A 19544-nucleotide genomic window follows, 5' to 3' on the forward strand; every position below is an offset into this window, starting at 1 on the left:
CACCCTCGCTGCTGAAGGTAATTTTCCCTCTTTCCCTGCCAGGTTGCTGCTGTAACTCTAACAGTGAAATGCATTGGAGGCTGTTCAATTTAGTATTTCTATTTAGCAGTTGCTTTTTCACTTACTCAAAGAGACAAAGAAAAAAAAGCAGCATGTTTGCTTTTGCCTTTCATCAACAGCCTAAGTTATTACAAAGAAAATGGGTGGAGAAAAAAAGGTCAGTCGACAAATGTTAGTTGTTAGGCTAACAAGTATGAACTTCTTAACTGGTATTTGTTTTCCAGGCTACAGTGCTCTGGGTGAACACTGTGATTCTTGGATTCATCGCCGGGGTCCTCTTTGAGCCTGCACAGTCTCCCCGCCTTGCCTTGTGGTGTGCACGCATTCTCTCTAGCCCCACCCCCACTCCCAAAGGCTTACAGCCAACATCTGAAGCTCTCAAATGGAAAAGGCCTGCTTGGCGAGTCACGTGTAGCCTGGCTGAGGAGTCTGGAACTCTGGATCCCTCCCTCTGAGTGGTAAGGATGCCAACTTCCCAGTCTCACCCTGAGCAGCGCAGCAGCCAACATCTGGGATACATAAAAATTTTGGAGCTCTTCTTTGAGATACTTCCTGCTGTGTTCTTGGCACATCTGAACACACTGAATTTTTTTAACTCCTATCTGAAAACCTGTTTTTGTTGAATATTTGCCTTTTCCCCCTATGGTAGCCTTGATAGTAATACCCCTGGATAAAAGGGCTCTTTATATATTTTTCTGGACCACTGCGTTGCCTTTTTCTTAATCTTAGACCCATTCTATCATTAATGACACACACCACCCCCAACACACATCCAGATTTACATCTCTTTAACAACTTTGAGAGAAGATACATAAAAGACCATAAAAATGTGCAATTGCATTGATTTGATAAAAACAAGTTTTAGAGGAATAGAACTAAAAATAAGACACCACTAATCACTTTCCCTTGTGTACATAAAAAACTGGGGGGGGGGCGCGATAATTATTTTCTTCTGTTGAGGAAGGAAGAGTGGGTTGGGCGTGACTCTACAAACCTCGTAAGTGGTCGTCATTGTGGGTTTATAGGACACGTGGTTGGCCCTTCTCAGCTCCTTGATCGTTTCAGCTGGCATGGATTTAGAAAACCCCAGGCCACTCCAGGTATTTGTGGGCGTTCTGACCTCCGTCACCACTGGTTTCTTTAACATAGCTTTGGGAAACAATACAAAACAAATGCTTGGTATGTTTAAAATATTACTTAGTAAAATACTACAAAAAGGCTTTTCTCTTTTGATATATGTGACGAAATTATCACTGAATGTTATTCCTTAACACAAAATGCCTAAGCTCTCTTAATAAAACATTTTACCTCAAGTAATGGTAAAGGAAACGCATGCTACATGATTTCTTAATTGTTCTAATTCTAATTCATTCAACAAAATATGTCCAGTCTTAATGGAATTTATGCAACCTGAACCCAAGCATTTTCATTTTTTTATGAGTGCCCAATTTCTCAATTTGCCATGAGTAGTCAAAAACTATTTATGAGTATACTGAAAAAAATAAATTAAAAATCATTAGTGTATCCTATACCTTTGGTTGCTAATAGCTTCTTTTGTTCATAGTCAAATGCCTGAAAATGAAACAGAGAGAAAATATCTTTATTGTCACTTTTTCCAAATGCCATGTCAATGCTCCACATTTAGAGGACAGAAGTTTTGCCGGTATCCCATGTATCTGCCAGAGACCTACACTAAGCTTTGCCTTATAATGTGACAGAAATCTAAGTGTGACAAATGTAAACAGCTTTCAAAACTAATAAATTCAAATCAATTATTACTTCTGACTTTAAATCATGGCAGTGATAACAGAGTATTTCTTCAAAAAGAAAAAAAAACAACCTTATTTACTAAAATATCTAACACACCAGGGCCAATATCTTCTAAAGGTACAGTAAATAACCCAATAGTAGTTAACTAAGTTTCAAAATAATACTTTACCAAACTGTCAGGTATCTGTGGACCTCCTTATGTCTTAAAAACCCCCTCTCAATTAAGTAAGCGTGGCCTGAAGTGCTATGATGTCAAGGCAACTTAAGAAATTATTCAGCCTACATGGCACAGTCTTTGCTTTTGAAGTGACATAAATGGCAAATGTCTAGCTTTAATCTATAATGACATTAAGCAATAAAATTCAATCTAGTTACCTTTCACTGCACAGGAACAGGATGGCACCATTTATGCATTCCCTGTACACTGAGTGAGGAACTGTGATACAGTCAGGTCTACACAGGGACCAAGATGGGTCTTTCTGAAGAAAGGAGTGCAGCTACACCTCAAAGGCCACCTGAGCGTTAGCAACCCTCTGACTCAGGAACTAGTTCAGACTTGATTTAAGCATGTCCCAAAGGCCCACCAGGAGGGTCAAGAACTAGTTGGGAAGAGCTCTTTCACCCTTCTCCCAGGAAGACTATACCATATAATTTACGGTCTGAAACAGGATGCTTCTGTTAGTGAAATGTGCTGTGAGTAACCGGCAGGCCAGGACAACAAAAGTAAACAGGCGCTGTCCCAGAAAAAGCAGGATTGGTGATAACTAAAAACACGGCCATGAACCAGGAGAGCCAGATTTTTAGACAATCGTTTGACGGTGTTACTGATACCCTAGGACTAAAAAGGCATTGGGAATTCAAATCAACTTTAATTATTAATGTCTAAGGGCAAGGGGTGGGGAGAACCTAAACTCACTTGTTCAATAAATATTTACTGAGCGCCTACTGATGAAAGAGACTGTGCTGAGCCTGCGGAAGAATACAAATAAATCAAAAATAACCTGTGGCCTCAATGACTTATTGCCTTAGCAGGGCTGAGAAAGAGAAGTAACTAAAAAATAAATGAGGAAGTGAGATAAGTGTGAGAAGAGAGCTGGAGATGTATCACTCCAAGACTGATCAGGAGACAGACCATTTTCAGCCAAGGAAAGCAGAGAGGTCTTCAATCCTCTCCCTGCCAATGCTCACTGACTGCTGTCATTGATTTCTCAGAGATTTTAAGAGTCAGCTATTCACTAACAGGATAACACGTAAGTTGCAGCTCTAGCCTCAGGAGCATTTCATCCATCCCCCCAAAAAAGAAACATGAAACTGGATTCAGTGACGGTATATAGGTGATGGAAAAGATGACAAGAACCACGAGACACGTGGAAAGCGTAAAGACATTATAAAGGGGACTTGATATTTCCTAAATGAGAGAATTTTAGTTTCTATTAACTGCAAATGAATTCAGAGGAAAGGTACTCAATGTCTTTTATTTAAACACTGACATGTTATAAAGGCCGTGGTTTTATGAAAATGTTCAAAGGCAAAGGATTCAAAACAGACCAGGAGGCTTGAACTGGAGTTTACACTGAAATTGCAGTAGCAGAATTTAGTTCCATGAATTAGTTTCTTTGACATACCTATGACAGATTTTGTTTTTAGGATTTTGTGAAAATGTTTTCCTCTCTTGTGGCGCTAGATAGAGGGATGAGGGTGATAAATCCCTTACTATGAAATAGGCAGGTCTACCCAGTAATTCTGTTTCTAACATTTGATGTTTATAGGAATATCTAAAAGCAGAAAGCACAAAATCCCTATCTTTCATATCTTTGATTATATAAACATCAGATTTCTGAATTTCATGGACAATAGTCTATTCTGAGTAATTAGCCTAATACTTGGAAAATAAATACAGAGCAAGTCCCTGTTGAAGAAATTGCTTAAAATAATCATAAGATTCTGTGAACCAACCAAATCATCACTAATATTCACATCTATTTCCAAATAAAGAAAACTCACATTATTTTTACAACTATCTTTAAATGGCACCAAATTTATCATCTCCATTTCACAGACAGAAGAATATTATATCTATTTATCCAAGACTGTGTCATGAGGCGATAATACTTAGCAATACAGCCCCTCGCATGCATCTAAATTTTTTTCAAGGAACAGATGAATAACGTTATTTGCCTAAGACACAGCGACACAGCTCATTTCACACCCTTTTTAATATCATACTGTAAAGAATTCTTCTCACTTCAGCTAAATCCTTTATTTTTAACGTTCAGAGCAAACTAACCACCGTATAACTATTTAAATTTCATTTTGAAGGGATTATAAAAGGAAAACCTAATTTCTGCACTACTGCTGAACACTCACCGTGTTCTCCAAACCCTAACCCGACACTAGGTTTGAATGACTATCCTGTGTCATTACCATTACCTGCATGTTGACATATGATGACCGTTGAGCAAGGTGGGCCCTTTCGGAGTTTTGCTGGGCAGCTGCCGCCCTCTCTGCAGCTCGCTCACTCCCTGGCGCCTTCTTGTCAGCCAAAGGACTTTCTGTGGCACTCAGTTCCGGGTCTGAGAGCAACCTGTCAGTGCTGCTGTGGAACAGAGTTTGGGATTTAACACTCCAGTATATGTACAAATGTCCTGAATGTTTCCCATGTGCCACATTTACCAGGCATGTTGACTATCATCAGCTATTTACAGGTATTATCTCATTTAATCCTCACAGCAATGCCATGAGGTAGGTACTACTGTTATCCTCATTCTTCAGTGAAAGACCTTATCCAACGTCACACTTCCAATGCAAGTGGTGGAGCTGGAATTTGAACCCAGGCATCCTGACTCTAAGACTAGAGCTTGAAACTATTTCATAATATACATTTATACACATTATACATACGGCATATATAGTATACTGCATATAATACAGGTGGAATAGTTGTACAGACAAGATATCTAATTTTTATACATCAAGGAAATATCAATGACTCATGCATGCAAAGTAAACAGAGACCTAGTCAATGTGAAGGCCAGCAGATGATACAATGCACATGTGTGAAATATGCACATGATTATGGTAACAAGTAAGAAACATTCTCCCCAGTGTGCTTAGGCAAATGAACAGAGCATGAAAGTGTTTCTTACACATGTAATGGGAAGTAATTACCTGAATTACAACACATGAAATATACAGAATACTTATAGCCCAAGTTCAAAGTTAGGCTCAAACAAAATAGGGGTACACAGTATCAAAGAGCTGAATTTGTTCATTAATTCATGTTTTACTTATTTAACTATTCAGTTATTATGACAGGGGAATTTAGAAGAACTTAGAAGGGACTATGGGGATACACGACGAAAATGAACTTAGCTTGACAAACGCTGACAGAGGCTTCACAGAGGACGTATGAACTTGGGAACTAAGGTATCTGCAAGTTCACTAGTGCCAAAAGCCAGGAGAACAGCGACTCCGAAGAGCATAAGGAAAAGAAGCATGCAATTCAGACTTGGGGTGGTTTTTAAGCCACAGTGTGACAAGATCAGATTTGTGTTTCCAAGAAAATTTGCTGGGGCAAAATAAAGGACAGATCAAGCTGATCAGAGACTGGAGGCAGGGAGACGATTCTGAAAGCTGCAGCTTAATCCAGATGAAGATGATGCAAAGATTCAGGGCATACTTAATGGTCAAAGAAATGGGGATGCCTCAAATGCACCAATAGTTAGAAGAAAGCAAAACCATTTCTCCAAAAAAAAGAACACTGAGTATCAGTTTCATGTAAAGAAAAACACAAAAAAAGCAGAATTGGACAAAATGGGAATAGTAATGATTAATTAACCTAAGCGTCATGACATTCTTAAGAACTTGTTAAAGTTCATGGTTAATTACTCTGGAAAAAGGGGTGCCATAGTTTTAGAAAGAAATTCAAAGCCAAATGAAGGAGAACTTGCAGTTGGAAAATTTATATTGGCAAAAATCACAGAAAAAAAAATTGACCTGCTGATCACTGAGCAGAGACAATGCTAAAATTTCAGAACAATATAGATGGTAAAAGAAGACAGGGATGTAAACCCCATCAGCCGGATAGAGAAGAAAATATGGAGAAAAATAGAAAAGGGTGAAAATCATCCGATATTATTCCTTACTGAATTTTTTAAAAAGAAAAGATAAAATGAAAAAGTTCATAGATGAGATCAAACTTGACTTGAACTGAAGAGTACTGACTGTTGACTTTAAAACAAATTGAGCCTGTTGCATACTTTCTTTCAAAGGATCAAAGGTTTTAAGATTCAAATACATACTGTAGGTGCGAGTTCTTTGTGCCTTGCAGTAGTTCTACTGTCTGCCTCTTGGCACAGGAAACCTTGGAGGGACCCAGCATCTGTTTCAAGTCCCCAGCATTCCCAGAATGGGAAGGACTTCGAGGCATGCCTACTTCAACGAAAGCATCATTACAACCTGCAGAAGAGAAGGAGGAAAAAGTGAGACATCCAAACAACTTCATCTTATAGTTGGTAATTACCTGCAATGGAAACAAAAATCAGAACCCAATTCTACAGTGACATGATTAGCCTGACACAGGCAGGGTGTAACAGCGTTCATCTGTGAATGAAACCTTAACAAATTCAGGCCATCATAAAAATTCAATATGAAGACAAGATCCTCATGTTTTTAAAAGATTGTTGGGGGTTAAAAGGTTCTTAAAAAGATATTCTACTTGGGAAAACAATATACAGTATGTAGCATTTGGTAAACTGGTGCCTGCCTGCTACACAATTACCCTCACTTTCATATAGGAAGTTATAATGTAATGGGCAAGTGAGTCTTTCTGGAGAAAGTGCTTTTCAGTTCATCTTTCAGCAAGCTCTTTCATATTATATCCAAGACATTGTCTTTTCACATAGTTCAGGAAGGATGAGTTATAGTTGATTAGCAAAACCAACTCAAAATCACAGCATAGACTATGATCCTCTTGTTATGCGAGTAAAAAGATTGAATTTCAGCATGAAAAATAGAGTTCCTGACCTTCTGCAGAGCTTGCTTTGGAAGACGCCTGCTCAGACCCAGTTGTCTGGAGGGATGGATCACCATGACTTGCACTCAGCACTTTTTCTCCAAGTGATGAAGTGGATATTGCACCATATTTTCTATTTGGAGACTGAAATAATAATAGAAAATAACATACAGATATGGTCATAATTTTACAATTTAAAACTCATTTCAGGTGATGTTTTAGACATGTTATTACCAGTGGCTTATCTCTTACAAACAGCACAGATCACCTGTTCCAGCAGAAGGGCATTACCTGTGCATGTCCATTTAAAGCAGCAGAGATTTTTTTGCCTTCTGTCTGCAGACTGTTGATATCAACAGGAGTCAAGCCCGGAGGGGGAGATGGAGCCGTGTGCCCATAGGCAGGCACTCCAGGCAGCAAAATATTGGTTAACGTGGCTTGTGCAGTAGATGGAATCATAAGGTGTGGTATTGCAGAAAAACCTATGCAACATTTCACAGGACAAACCTCAGAATCAACAACTGTTATTTTCAAAACCAATAAAAATTGTCAGTTTTGTTGCTACAAATTCAGAATTCAGTTTTGATTTCTCTCTGCAAATAGCTTTAATGTTACTACCAAAACACAAAACCATGTTAAAATGGAACACCGCTACAGAGAATATTAAATCCAAGCCCCTCATGATATAGATGAGGAAATGACCCAGGTTGACCCTGTGCTCTGACTACCAAGCAGGTTAGTCCAAGTAGAGCCTGGCTGATACTCTTTCTTCATGAGCCTTTGCCACTGCTTCCTGAACATCCTACTCTTTCTCCTATTCTGTTTATCACATTTGAAGATATTTCATATTTGTATCAAAAACTGCTTTCCTAGGCTTCATTTTAAGTAATTGATACCTCACCACCGAATTTCTGTTTGGCTGGAGTATCCTCTGAACCATGGTTTTTTCCCTAAGGAAACTGAGCCACTAGTACATTTTATTTAAAAACTGACAATACCTAAGAATGCATGCCTCTGATTGTACATTAATGATATACTCACCTGTGGCACTAGAAGGATTAGCAAGTGGGGGTGCCCATAATGTGGGGCTGGGGGTGCCAGAACTGGGACTTTGCAAAGGACTGACTGAGCTATTGAGAGCATTCAAGAGTGCATTTGGGGTTGTCGAAGTGTTTAGAGATAAAGTGGTGGGTCCCAAAAGACCTGTAATAGATAAATGTAAAGTCAATACACAGATAATTCAAGATTTTAGAATAGGGATGGCAGCAATATTGCCACTTGGGATGCACACTGACATAATCTGATATTTTCTAAACACAAAATATGTGTGACAGATTTTCTTTCAATTTTCACATGAAATACTGCAATACTGCATTATACAGCCTCCACACAGGAATTAGCTTATCCACAAACAGATGCTATCAGGAATGGAAGACAGGTGTCCCCAAACCTGGCCAGCAGTCAGGGTCACTGAGTGGCCCCAGGTTCTTTGCCCAGATGCTCAAGTGAGACTCATGTTTATTTCTCTGTGTAATTCATTTGTCATCTGTTTCCAGCCAAATTCTTATCAAAACACCCACGTCCACCAGCAACTATGGGATGTTTCCCTGAGGTAGGATAGATCTATTTAGCCCATTTGCAGATAGGCTGAGCCAATGGCAATAGTTTTTAAAAGTCAAATGCATACATGACTTCTGTGGGCTACATCTTAATGATAAAGGCTTGTCTCAGAAAAGAAAATACATACATACATACATACATACATATATATATATTGTTCTAAGGATTCAATCCTTGAATTTGAATTTAAGTACTTAAATTTCTCTTTGGGCATTTAAAAAATGTTCTAAAATAAAATGTGGATTTATAGCAGGTTGTCAGGAATCCACATAAATCATTAAGTACTATAGGACAGCCATGAAAACATTTAAAAAATTCAGTAACTCTGAGTCTTTACTCGTTTAGTGCAAGATGAACTTGGATCTTGTGAAGTTACCTAATTGGCATTTTCTGGCTCTCAAGCATCATAATGTTAGTATTAAGACTCTGAGCAGGTCCTGGTGAAAGGAACGACTTTGTTAGATTAGAGGCCAAGAAAAGAAATCCTTCTTTACTGTAATGACACCTAGGCAGGGCTACATAGAATCTCAACCATATCATACTCGTATTAAAAAAATTTTTAAAGCAAAAATAGCTACTAAAAAAAATTTGTAATTTTTCTGACAGTATTTTTGTTTATTTTAAATCAATACTGAACGAGGCAGAACAATTAAAGATTACTGTGTTAACTAAAATAAGGGTCACTGAGAAACACGCAGGGAAGGAGCGAACCCAGCACAGCCATGTACAGACACCCACGTCGGCCTGCGAGCTGGCAGTCCGTAGAAGAGACCAAGAATATAACCATGATTATTAAGTGGTTCACTCTACTTTCTTAACTGAAGCGCAGAGATGAGCTTGTTTATTCATTTTTCCTTTCTTTGCCTTAGATGTAAACACAGGTCTGGCTGCAGGCGAGATTTCTTTTGTGTCTGGGTGAGGCAAGCCTGACCCCTGGGGGTGGGGGCTTGTTTTCACCTCCTCCTCCCCCAGCCCTCATACAGATGTGCAATTACTTTTTGAAAAGCAAATGGGATAATCTTTATCTCTAGGGACTGATGGCAATATTGCAAATGCAAGAGAGACAAACCCATAAATTATCGTCAGCCTGCTCACTCCCATCTCAATGGCATTCTTAATTTAGGAGAACAAACAGCCACTGAGAATAAAACAGTCAGACCTTGATTATCTATGCCAACACGGGAAGAATCTGGGGAACTAAATACATACAGTCTAACAAAAAACCTGAAATGGACTGATGTTAAGTTCTGCTGCTTTTCACCTGATCTTAGAGCCTCAGGAAGAAAAAAAAAAAGCCTTTAAATGTAGACCCGAATGGTAGAAAGAAAGGGAACCAGATAAGCATTTCCCCAGTGACTGAGAAGCGCTATAATAAATTTTATACCTAGTCCAGTGAGTCCGAGGCCTGCTGAAGCTAAGATATCCAGGCTGGGACATGCCAGGCCGGCGGGGCACGATGCTGGGGACGGACTGGTTGCTATGGTAACCCCACTGCTTTCAAGTCCGAGGAGACATTTCCTTGCTTCATACATATTTAAGGCATTTCGCTCAACACTTTTCACAATCACAGACTATGAAAACACATAATGGGAGGAAAAAAAAGTGACATGCGAGTCATCTACAATGGATTGGGGAGGGGGGGAAGGTGGGTAGAGAATGACTGTGCTAACAGGAATTCCACTCAGGGCGCGGGGCAATGCTGCCATCAAAATCAACCGCAAATTCTAACCACTTATTTTTTAAGTTTACTCCTGATAAAACTCTAAAACGTTGGTTACCCTTCACTGGGCATGTCTTGTGGTCCAGGTGCTGTGACAGAAGCTGCTCATGTTCGAATCTCAGCAAACCCGTAAGGGGCGGGAATCATCATCGATACTCAGTGAAGTTAAGGGACTTAGCCACGGTCACTAATGGCACAGCACAGCTGTGGTGGGGCAGTGAGAGGGTGGGACTGTGGGTCCCCCTCTACAGTCCACTCCACTTTACAGCCTCCTGTCTTGACACTAAGGTGCCCCTGCTTTTATTTCACTGTTATGAACCAAACTAAACTTGTCACCATAGATAGCCTTTATAATAACAGACACTTACGTTTGACATTTGTAGTTTACTAGTTAACAATAGACCTTGAGGTACCCCTATTCCTCACCAATGACATATCTATGGTAAAGCTTATGGTAAAAAAAGAATTTTCAAGTAATAAATAACTTTTCCACCTTCAATGAACTCATTTTAAAAATTGGAAATGTGAACCCAAGGGGAAAAGCCTCCAATGGACAATGAAGAAAATTTGTGGCTGAGAAAGCAGTTAAATCTATAGTTGGAATAGGGGCGAGCTAGATGTCAGTAAATGACCAGAGTTCTCATTTATAATCTATTTTTCTCTGACCCCTGTTAATTTCTTTGTGAACTCCTGGGATTCTCTCCTTGTGCCTGTCCATCATTATAGGTACAAGTCCCCAAATGCCTCTTCTGTCTTTATCTTTTAATCCTGGGATCTACAGTGACTTTTGTCAACTCAAATTAGTCAGAAATGAAGCTTCAGAATACATAAAATTAATGTCCTTTTCTCTAACTTTAAACTCATTATATCAAGTTCACTTAGAATCAACGCTTTCTTTTCCTTTAAAGTTTCCTTTTGGAGAAGGCATAATTGTTTTTCTTTAGCTGGACTGTAAACATCACATTATTTACACATATACATAATTATATATAATACATATGATACATATTCCATTCTACATTTATGGCTTAGAAATTAAAACATGAAAGGCATGACTGGTGTTCTACCTACTAGAATAAGTTAGGGAACTCCACTGGGTTCACGAATTATTTTTCATGTTTTTCTTCTAAAGCTTCCATAAATTTAATACAGTTACTTTTTATAAATCCTTTTATTTTGAAGAGTTTTTTAAACATAAAAAAAAGATTAATATAACAATTATGTACCTAACACCCAGCCTTGGGTTTTGTTTCCGGTTTTTGTTAAAGAAAACAAACATTCTCTCCTTTACTTTCCTAGTTCTATTTTCCTTCCCACTGCCCCAAAGGCAACTCCTCATGATTTTGGTGGATGTCCAGCCAGACAATAGTTGGCATTTAAAAAATATGCTATACCTAAATGCTGCCATTTGGGACACACGATCACTCAATCAACTGTGTTTATGCAACATCATTCTTGTGTTGACTCCTGGTGCAAAGTTGTCTTCAGAGAGTACAACTGAACACAGAACTGAAGCAGGTAGGGTCTCAGTATTTCCATAGGGGTCAGACGGTCCCAAATTTCTCTTTAAAGTGGTTGGACCAATTTGCACAACAATACTAACTTACGAACACTCCTCTTTCCTCATTCTCACTGGCACTTAATCAGATTTATTGCACGACATTTTTGCTGTCTATATAATTAATATAATTTTGCAACATCTTAAAAGAAAAGTTCCAGGAACGCTGAACTGGGGACAGTTCAAATTTTATTTATTAAAAAGAATTGGTACCTATTCCTTAAATCTTCAAGGCTAGTCTACTGGCGTTATAATTCAATGCTTTACTTTTTTATAATTGCATTGGTTATGTGCATACACATACATACACACATAACACATAAGTAGCCTTATCAACTCTCTGGTAACTTAGTAAAGCTTAAAGTGACCAAGTTGCAAACTAAGGAAAATGTTTTTCTTTTTTTCATATAGTTATAGAAAAATAATGTTACTAAAAAGAGACTCCAAAACCCAATACATAAAGAAAATGTTGATCAATAATAAGCACTGTTAAAATGTTATACTCATATAACTTAATATATAATGATATAGATTATCGTATAGCTTGAGTGTCCTTTATCTAAAATGCTTGAGACCAGGAATGTTTTAAATTTATGACATTTTCAGATTTTGGATTATCTGCCCTGGGGTGAGCATCCCTCCTCTGAAAATCTGAAATGCTCCAATGAGCCTTTTCTTTGAGCAACATGCTGGTGCTCAAAAAGTTCCAGATTCTGGAGCATTTCAGACCTTCTCATTAGGGGTGCTGCATAGATACTAGTTTCACGTACAGGCAAATACACACTTGCATGTAAAATAACAGCGTATAGAATCTGATACTATATATGATACATGACTCTGAACCCACCTTGCTTGGCTGTTTTGGCTTTGGCTTAATACTGATGAAGACATCGAGTTGTTCCATTAACTGAGCAATAAATTGTGGATCTACTTCAATTTCTTCCTTCATATCAAACATCAACACAAGAGGAAGACAACCCTAGAAAACGTCACAACAGAATGATTTTGGGGTAAAAAGTTAATCGTTTGACTGCTAATTTAACATGAGTGCAAGTAATGTAGTGTTTTCTAGATACAAAGAGTAAGCCAAAGTATTACAGCTAAATTACGTCCCCTTTACATGGTTTGGAAGGTTGGTGTGGGAATAATGTTGAGGGGGAGAAAACAATTTTTAGATGACAAAATTATTATGTCTTAGGTTTCTGATTTTGGTCCTGAATTGTTTTTTCACTCTGTACCTTGGAAAATTCCTTTATTCTCTGACTTCGGTTTTGTTAGTGATGCCAGAAACTAGATTCTCAACCACGCTAAGGATACTCATCTTATACTTTTGCTCAGTGACTTACACTAGTGACTTCATCATGTATCCAGAATGAAAACTAAACATTTATCAGTGTTTAAAAAAATATTCACATTTCAGCCCAGACTTGCTTGTTTGTCAATCTCTATGGCCCTGTGCCTGCCCTTCCTCCAGGCCAGACCAGCCTCTAAACTATCCTTTAAAGGGATCCCTCACTTTGCTATCTTAACTCATCAAAAGGCTTCTTCACCAACACTCACGCTGCTTACCTTCTGATACAGCTCAAATCTTTCCTCCCTTCTGGAGCAAACTGCTACTATGCATATTATCCCTTATTTAACTATCTCACTTTTAGCACTGAAGAGTTTAGTTGAGATTTTTCTCTGATACTTTCTTCCTAAGCCCCTGATCTACTGAGTATAGAAACCACACAATGCTAGCTCACTGCTTGCTGGATTTTATACATACACATCAAGAGAAGCCACCACTAGGCATACTGGGATCAAAATGAAAAACTACACTCCATTTCTCTTGTGGATAAAAGTAATTTTTATAAGTACAATGCTATTAAAAAATGTGATGGTTAATACAGGTTAACACAAAAGATGTAAAGCCTCCATCTTTTTTGTATTAACCTGGATTGAATTGGAACACATTCTTCTTAGTAAAGCCTCACAAGAATGGAGCAGCAATATACTCAATTCTAATATGAAGGCAGCAGATGATCTAATACAAGTGGGGGGTAAGGGAATGAGGGATGGGAGAGGAGAGAAGTGAGGGGAATGGGAGTTAGGGTGTAGGGCACACCTCCTGGGGGCAGAACACAATAACAAGAGGGACTTAACCTAACAAATGCAATCAGTGTAACTTAATTCTTTGTACCCTCAATGAATCCCAAACAATAAAAATGAATAAAATAAAAATGTGATGGCATTTAAAATATAGGTTATTACTTCCTTCTTTCAATATTGTTCAATGTCTTTTTTCATTTTTGCCAGGAATAGTCAAAGTATGAATATAAATTCATAACTGCACAGAACAATACCTAAAAATCTTTTAAGCAGATAAAATATTAAAAATAATTATAATAATCCTTAGTTACAAATATGCTACCTGACTGGTGGTATGGTATATTAAAAATAATCTGATAAAATAAGTTTAGCTGAAACAAAATTATTCACAACAAAACAATTTTTTATTAAATCATGGATTATAATTCCTAACGATAATAACAAGTCCTCATCTCTTATAGGAATGGAATTAACAATACAAACTTGGGTTTTCTTAAAGTTTCTCAAAAACAAATCCTGCAAGTTAATAATAGCAAAGGTCACACCTGCCGTTTACTGATTCAAATGTCACTAAAGGTCAAGGGCTGAACAAGAGAATACAATGGTGTTTCTGATAAGAATATTTGTGAGCCTAGAATTATATCCATTCATTTTGTTACTATATATAAACTCACACACTGGAGTTTAGAATGAATACAGGTGGAACAGAAATATCGTAAACTATAAATTAGCAATAGCATTGAATTATAGCACATTATCTTTGCTTGTTTTCTTCAATAAGAGACGCTCAAATTTGTAGCTAAATAGTATTTTAATTGTGAAACAGTACTTTAACTGCATTGGAGATTTACAAAGTATACAAATGTTTCAGGCTGCCAAGATTTAGGTCTTTGAGGGTAAAATTTAAATGATATTTTTACTTTTCTGATTAAACAGAAGACGTTTCTACCCAATGCAAATTGCACACGAACATTACATGTCAGATGAAAACAATCACCGTCCGTCCGTGCCACAAAATACAGTCGATTACTGCAATGTAACCTCTTCCGTGTCTGGTCTAAGTTTAAAAAAAAAGTACTGCAAGAAAATTACTCACCTAGGCAATGACATTAAACCTTTTGAGGCACGGTGAAGCTTACTCTTCTAGTTATTTTCTTTTACCATGAAACTTCCTTTTTTGACCAAGCTTCCAAAGCACTTTCTTAAATCTCACATTTGTACAGTGTGTGGTACAACATCACAGTAAATACAAAGAGGTTCAAAAAAATGGTAACACTTATTTCAGTAACCTTACCATGAGATATTGCCTTGCAAGACAGACAGACTCAATGGTGCCCTGGAGGTAGACAGTGGATTTCTTCTGTGGATTACTGGGATCAGGGAAGTGAATCTGAGCACCTGTTCTCTGCATGATATGTTTGATGTTGCTCCCATTTCGACCCATCATAAAGAGATGATGCTGAGCTGCTATATCTAGCTGTGTGCTCACAGGAATCGCTGACGCCAAGCTCCCGGCGAGATGTTCTAACAGCATGGCGGTTCCTTCCTATGAGAAGAAGGTGGGAGGGAAATCATCCTATGAAATAATTGCTCATATGGAAAGAAAGACTACCACGCTTCTAACAGCTATGGAAAAAAATATAGTATATTCTGTAAGCCAAAATGTAATACAAACGAAAATTCTGGAAAACATATTAGACTAATAGCCTTTAAAAATAAAACTTGCATGATCTGTGCGTTTAAGGTGATGTGAATTATCTAAGTCGTTTACCTTCACAGCACTAGTGTTATTTTGGGACCCTCGTACTATGACAGTAGCACCATACATTCGAGAACGCTGTTTAAACGATACTGAAATGTTGTACGTCTGTGATATGTGCTGAATAGAGGGGGAGTTGGGATCAGGAACCGGTTGTAGAATTCCAGCAATTGGGAGCTCAAACATCAGCACCAAAGGAAGCAGTTCCTGCAACGGAACGACAAGAACACAAGGGCACAGTTAAAGTGTTAACAGAGATGCACGCAACTCGGCAGTTCTTTTCTGAACGTGGATTTTGAAACAAGTTGTTTTTATTGCAGACATAAGCTTAAATAGACTAACATTGGATATGGTTTCTTCAATGGAAGGAACCTTTTGTGAAACCTGAGGGTCTATAACGCATGGGCACTTTCCTTGGGCTTCTTTCTGATCATTTATAAAACAACAGAGACATTAAGTCAGAGAAAATCCCAGAGTATCTTTAAGAAACATGTTAGATGAAAAAAAAAGTTTATAAAAAATAAATTTTTTTAAAATACCCACAATAAAAATTTAGATAATGCATTAAATAGGCATTAAAACAAATTTTGCCACTATTTCCTACTTATTACACACACAATTTGGTTATAAAATGATAAATTACAATTTTCCTTGTTTTTTTCATACAGAGTCTCACTTTATCTCCCTGTGTAGAGCACAGGGGTGTCATAGCTCATGGCAACTTCAAACTTAGGGCTCCAGTGATCCCCTTGCCTCCACCTCCCAAGCATCTGGGACTACAGGTGCCTGCCACAAAGCCTGGTTAGTTTTTCTACTTTCAGCAGAGACCCGGCCTCTCTTTTGCTCAAGCTTGTCTCAAACTCCTGAGTTCAGGAGGTCCACCCACCTGCCTCAGCCTCCCAGAATGCTAGGATTACAGGTAGAAGCCATAAATTACGGCCATGACTGGCCATAAATTATGACTTTTTAATGCCTTATGATAGAAAAGTTGCTGATATCAATGTACAATATTAAAGTAATAAAGAGTTACCCGGATTCTAACTCGGGCAGATTCTACTCCTGCCGGCTGTCCTGCTATAGAGACCTGCAAAAGTAAGAAAACACAGAATTACATTTATTTTAATCTAACTCACATCTGCTTTTCCAGTTAATCTTCATCCTTGCTACCCAAGTGTTGTCCAGGGACAAATAGCAGCAACATTACCATGGAGCTTATTAAAAATGAAGGATCTCAGGCCCTAATCCAGACCTGCTTAATCAGAATCTGCATTTTAATGAGATACTCAGGTGGTCAACCGATTTATAGCACCCCTTGGATTTACCTGAAGTCCCACAGCCCCCATGAGGCCATCCTACCCCTCTTCATAATTGCTTTTGTTCACTGAATTTTCTCCCTTTTGTCTAAACTCTCTATATACCAGATGCATATCAATATTCAATGATATGGCTGCACCAGGTTCTGAAAATATTGAACTTCCATACCAGATGGTGAATAATCATTGTTCTCATGCCCACCTGGAGCTTTCCCCAGGGATCTCTTGGACCGTCCCCTGATTCGTCAACTAAAGTGTTAGTCTTGGCATCAGGATGGGGTACAGTGGCTCTAGGACACCACTCCTAGGCCATGCTATACCAGCTGTTAAATATTCCGAATACTGCCCTTGCTTTCTCTACAGCTTTCAATCTAGTCCCTTATGCATACATCCCATTGTCACCATCAGTCCCTATAGAGAAAAGACTATTTCTTACTCATCTCTGTGGCTGATAACTTCGATTACTGTGATTAGTTTAGAAGAGATAATGCTTTCAAATTATACATATGATACTTCAAGTATTGGAAGTGCTTATGTGTGGACAGGTGAGCTCCATTTGTACCAGAAAAAAACGTACATACACTAAAGAGAGACATAATTCATCAATGTAAGAAGCTAGGCACTCAAGCATCACCTGCCACAAGGGGACGTGGTGCAGCCTCGAGGACCACTTCTGGGTTTCTGCAGAATCCCAGCAATGGGAAGGTGCCTGGACTAGTCAAGCTTCCATGTCCTTCCTAACAGAAATGCTTTCTCAGTCTTGTTCATCACATTCTCCTCTGTTTTTTTAATCAACCATTTACAGATGAAGAGTTTAGGGCACCCCTACAGCTCATTTCAAAAAAACACAGTAAAATCTTCAATCTCCTTGCAGGCAGTGGTACCATCCATCCCATGTGGCATCTGTAGGATTACTTTTCGGATCTCACTTTTCAGTAAAGACATGCACCCTGAAAATGAATGCTGTAATTTGGCCCATTGAGTTCACATGAAAAAGCAAATCACCTGGTTGCTTTTCTCTGCTTGGTTATTCCTGTTGGAATCTGGGAAGTGGATGTGGCATCCAGTTTCTTCCATCACTTTTTTAATATTGTTGCCACCTTTGCCGATTACGTGTGAATGTTCAGTGTGTGAAACATCCATCTTCAACGTGACTCTATTGCTCTACACAGAAATGATGTATTATCACTTGATGCATGGAAAAGAACAGCTTCCTAAAACACTTTGCTGCCAAGGAAACGGGAATGGTACTAACAAAGACTTCCAGTGGGAAAGCTTTCAAATTCTTTAATAAGATCATCGACCAGCGTTCTTTGATTTCCAGTAACTATCTTCAATTGTAAAAAAGAAATTCTCATCTTGAGACAAATTTGTCAGAAAAAATAGAAAATATAGTTTTTACCAAGATAAGTTTTTGGAAAGTAGTCTTTTTTTTTTTTTTGAGACAGAGCCTCAAGCTGTCCCCCTGAGTAGAGCGCTGTGGCATCACAGCTCACAGCAACCTCCAACTCCTGGGCTCAAGCGAGTCTCCTGCCTCTGTCTCCCAAGTAGCTGGGACTACAGGTGCCTGCCACAATGCCTGGCTATTTTTTGGTTGCAGCCATCATTGTTGTTTGGCGGGCCCGGGCCAGATTCGAACCTGCCAGCTCAGGTGTATGTGGCTGGTGCCTTAGCCATTTGAGCCATAGGAGCCGAGCCTGGAAAGTAGTCTTTAGATAAAGTCAGGTACAATTATAAATAAGTTATTCGTATTCTCTCTAAAGACATTATACATGAAACATCAAATTCAAATAACTAAAAACAGATGAAAACACAATTACAAGACATGATATGTATGTTAATGGGATCGTAGGACTAAGATGATAGAAAACTAGAAATAAAGAGAAATCTCAAAACTGTGAATAAAGAAATATTTACAAGTGTCACTTTAACAGCTTCTATCTAATAGGGCATGCTAAACTTACAAAGTCAATCGAAAAGCATAGATGTCTGGCAGTGAAATGGCTTAAGAAAATTCATACCAATTGTTTTTGTTATATTAAAGCAAAAACGTAAATTCCAAGACACTCTGACTAAAAACACTATGGTCATACTGGAACTCATGCATTTAAGGCTGGGACATTAAATGTTGTAAAATTGTAAACACTGACGTGAACTTTCTCATTTGGAAAACTGTTACTGAAATTCCTCAGTCCTTAACAAGAGACATCAAAAAGTCAAAATACAAAATGTTAAAAATACCAATAATTTTAAACTGTTTGAATTTTTTTTTTTTTTTTTTTTTTGAGACAGAGTCTTATTATGTCACCCTCGGTAGAGTGCTGCAAAATCACAGCTCACAACAACCTCAAACTCTTGGGCTTGAGAGATTCTCTTGCCTCAGCCTCCCAAGTAGCTGGGACTACAGGTGCCCACCACAACACCTGGCTATTTTTTTGTTGCAGTTGTCACTGCTGTTTAGCTGGCCCAGGCTGGGTTTGAACCCACCACTCTCGGTGTATGTGGCTGGCACTATAACCACTGTGCTACAGGCGCCAAGCCACAAACCTTCTGAATTCTTATGTTAAACTTATACTTGTTAAATATCTTGATTTTAAAACTTAGGTCTTCTCTCAGTTTGACCTTTGAAATACAAGAAA

At 38.4% G+C, this 19544-nt stretch overlaps 1 protein-coding gene across 1 annotated transcript in view; it reads right to left on the reverse strand.

Annotated features, from left to right (window-relative positions):
* Positions 1-19544, reverse strand: part of BICC1 (BicC family RNA binding protein 1) — a 293563-nt gene that overhangs the window by 21809 nt on the left and 252210 nt on the right. The window contains exons 5-17 of the mRNA XM_003783644.2: positions 17911-18069; positions 16623-16676; positions 15605-15799; positions 15128-15379; positions 12590-12721; positions 9849-10035; positions 7886-8047; positions 7136-7326; positions 6856-6988; positions 6132-6288; positions 4261-4426; positions 1593-1632; positions 1055-1209 (exon numbers count right to left, since the gene is read on the reverse strand). Coding sequence (XP_003783692.1) covers positions 1055-1209; positions 1593-1632; positions 4261-4426; positions 6132-6288; positions 6856-6988; positions 7136-7326; positions 7886-8047; positions 9849-10035; positions 12590-12721; positions 15128-15379; positions 15605-15799; positions 16623-16676; positions 17911-18069 — 1983 coding nt within the window. The remainder of the gene's footprint in view (positions 1-1054; positions 1210-1592; positions 1633-4260; positions 4427-6131; positions 6289-6855; positions 6989-7135; positions 7327-7885; positions 8048-9848; positions 10036-12589; positions 12722-15127; positions 15380-15604; positions 15800-16622; positions 16677-17910; positions 18070-19544) is intronic.

This window comes from Otolemur garnettii, unplaced genomic scaffold (assembly GCF_000181295.1).
Source record: "Otolemur garnettii isolate 467f Iridium unplaced genomic scaffold, OtoGar3 scaffold00008, whole genome shotgun sequence".
NCBI lineage: Eukaryota > Metazoa > Chordata > Mammalia > Primates > Galagidae > Otolemur > Otolemur garnettii.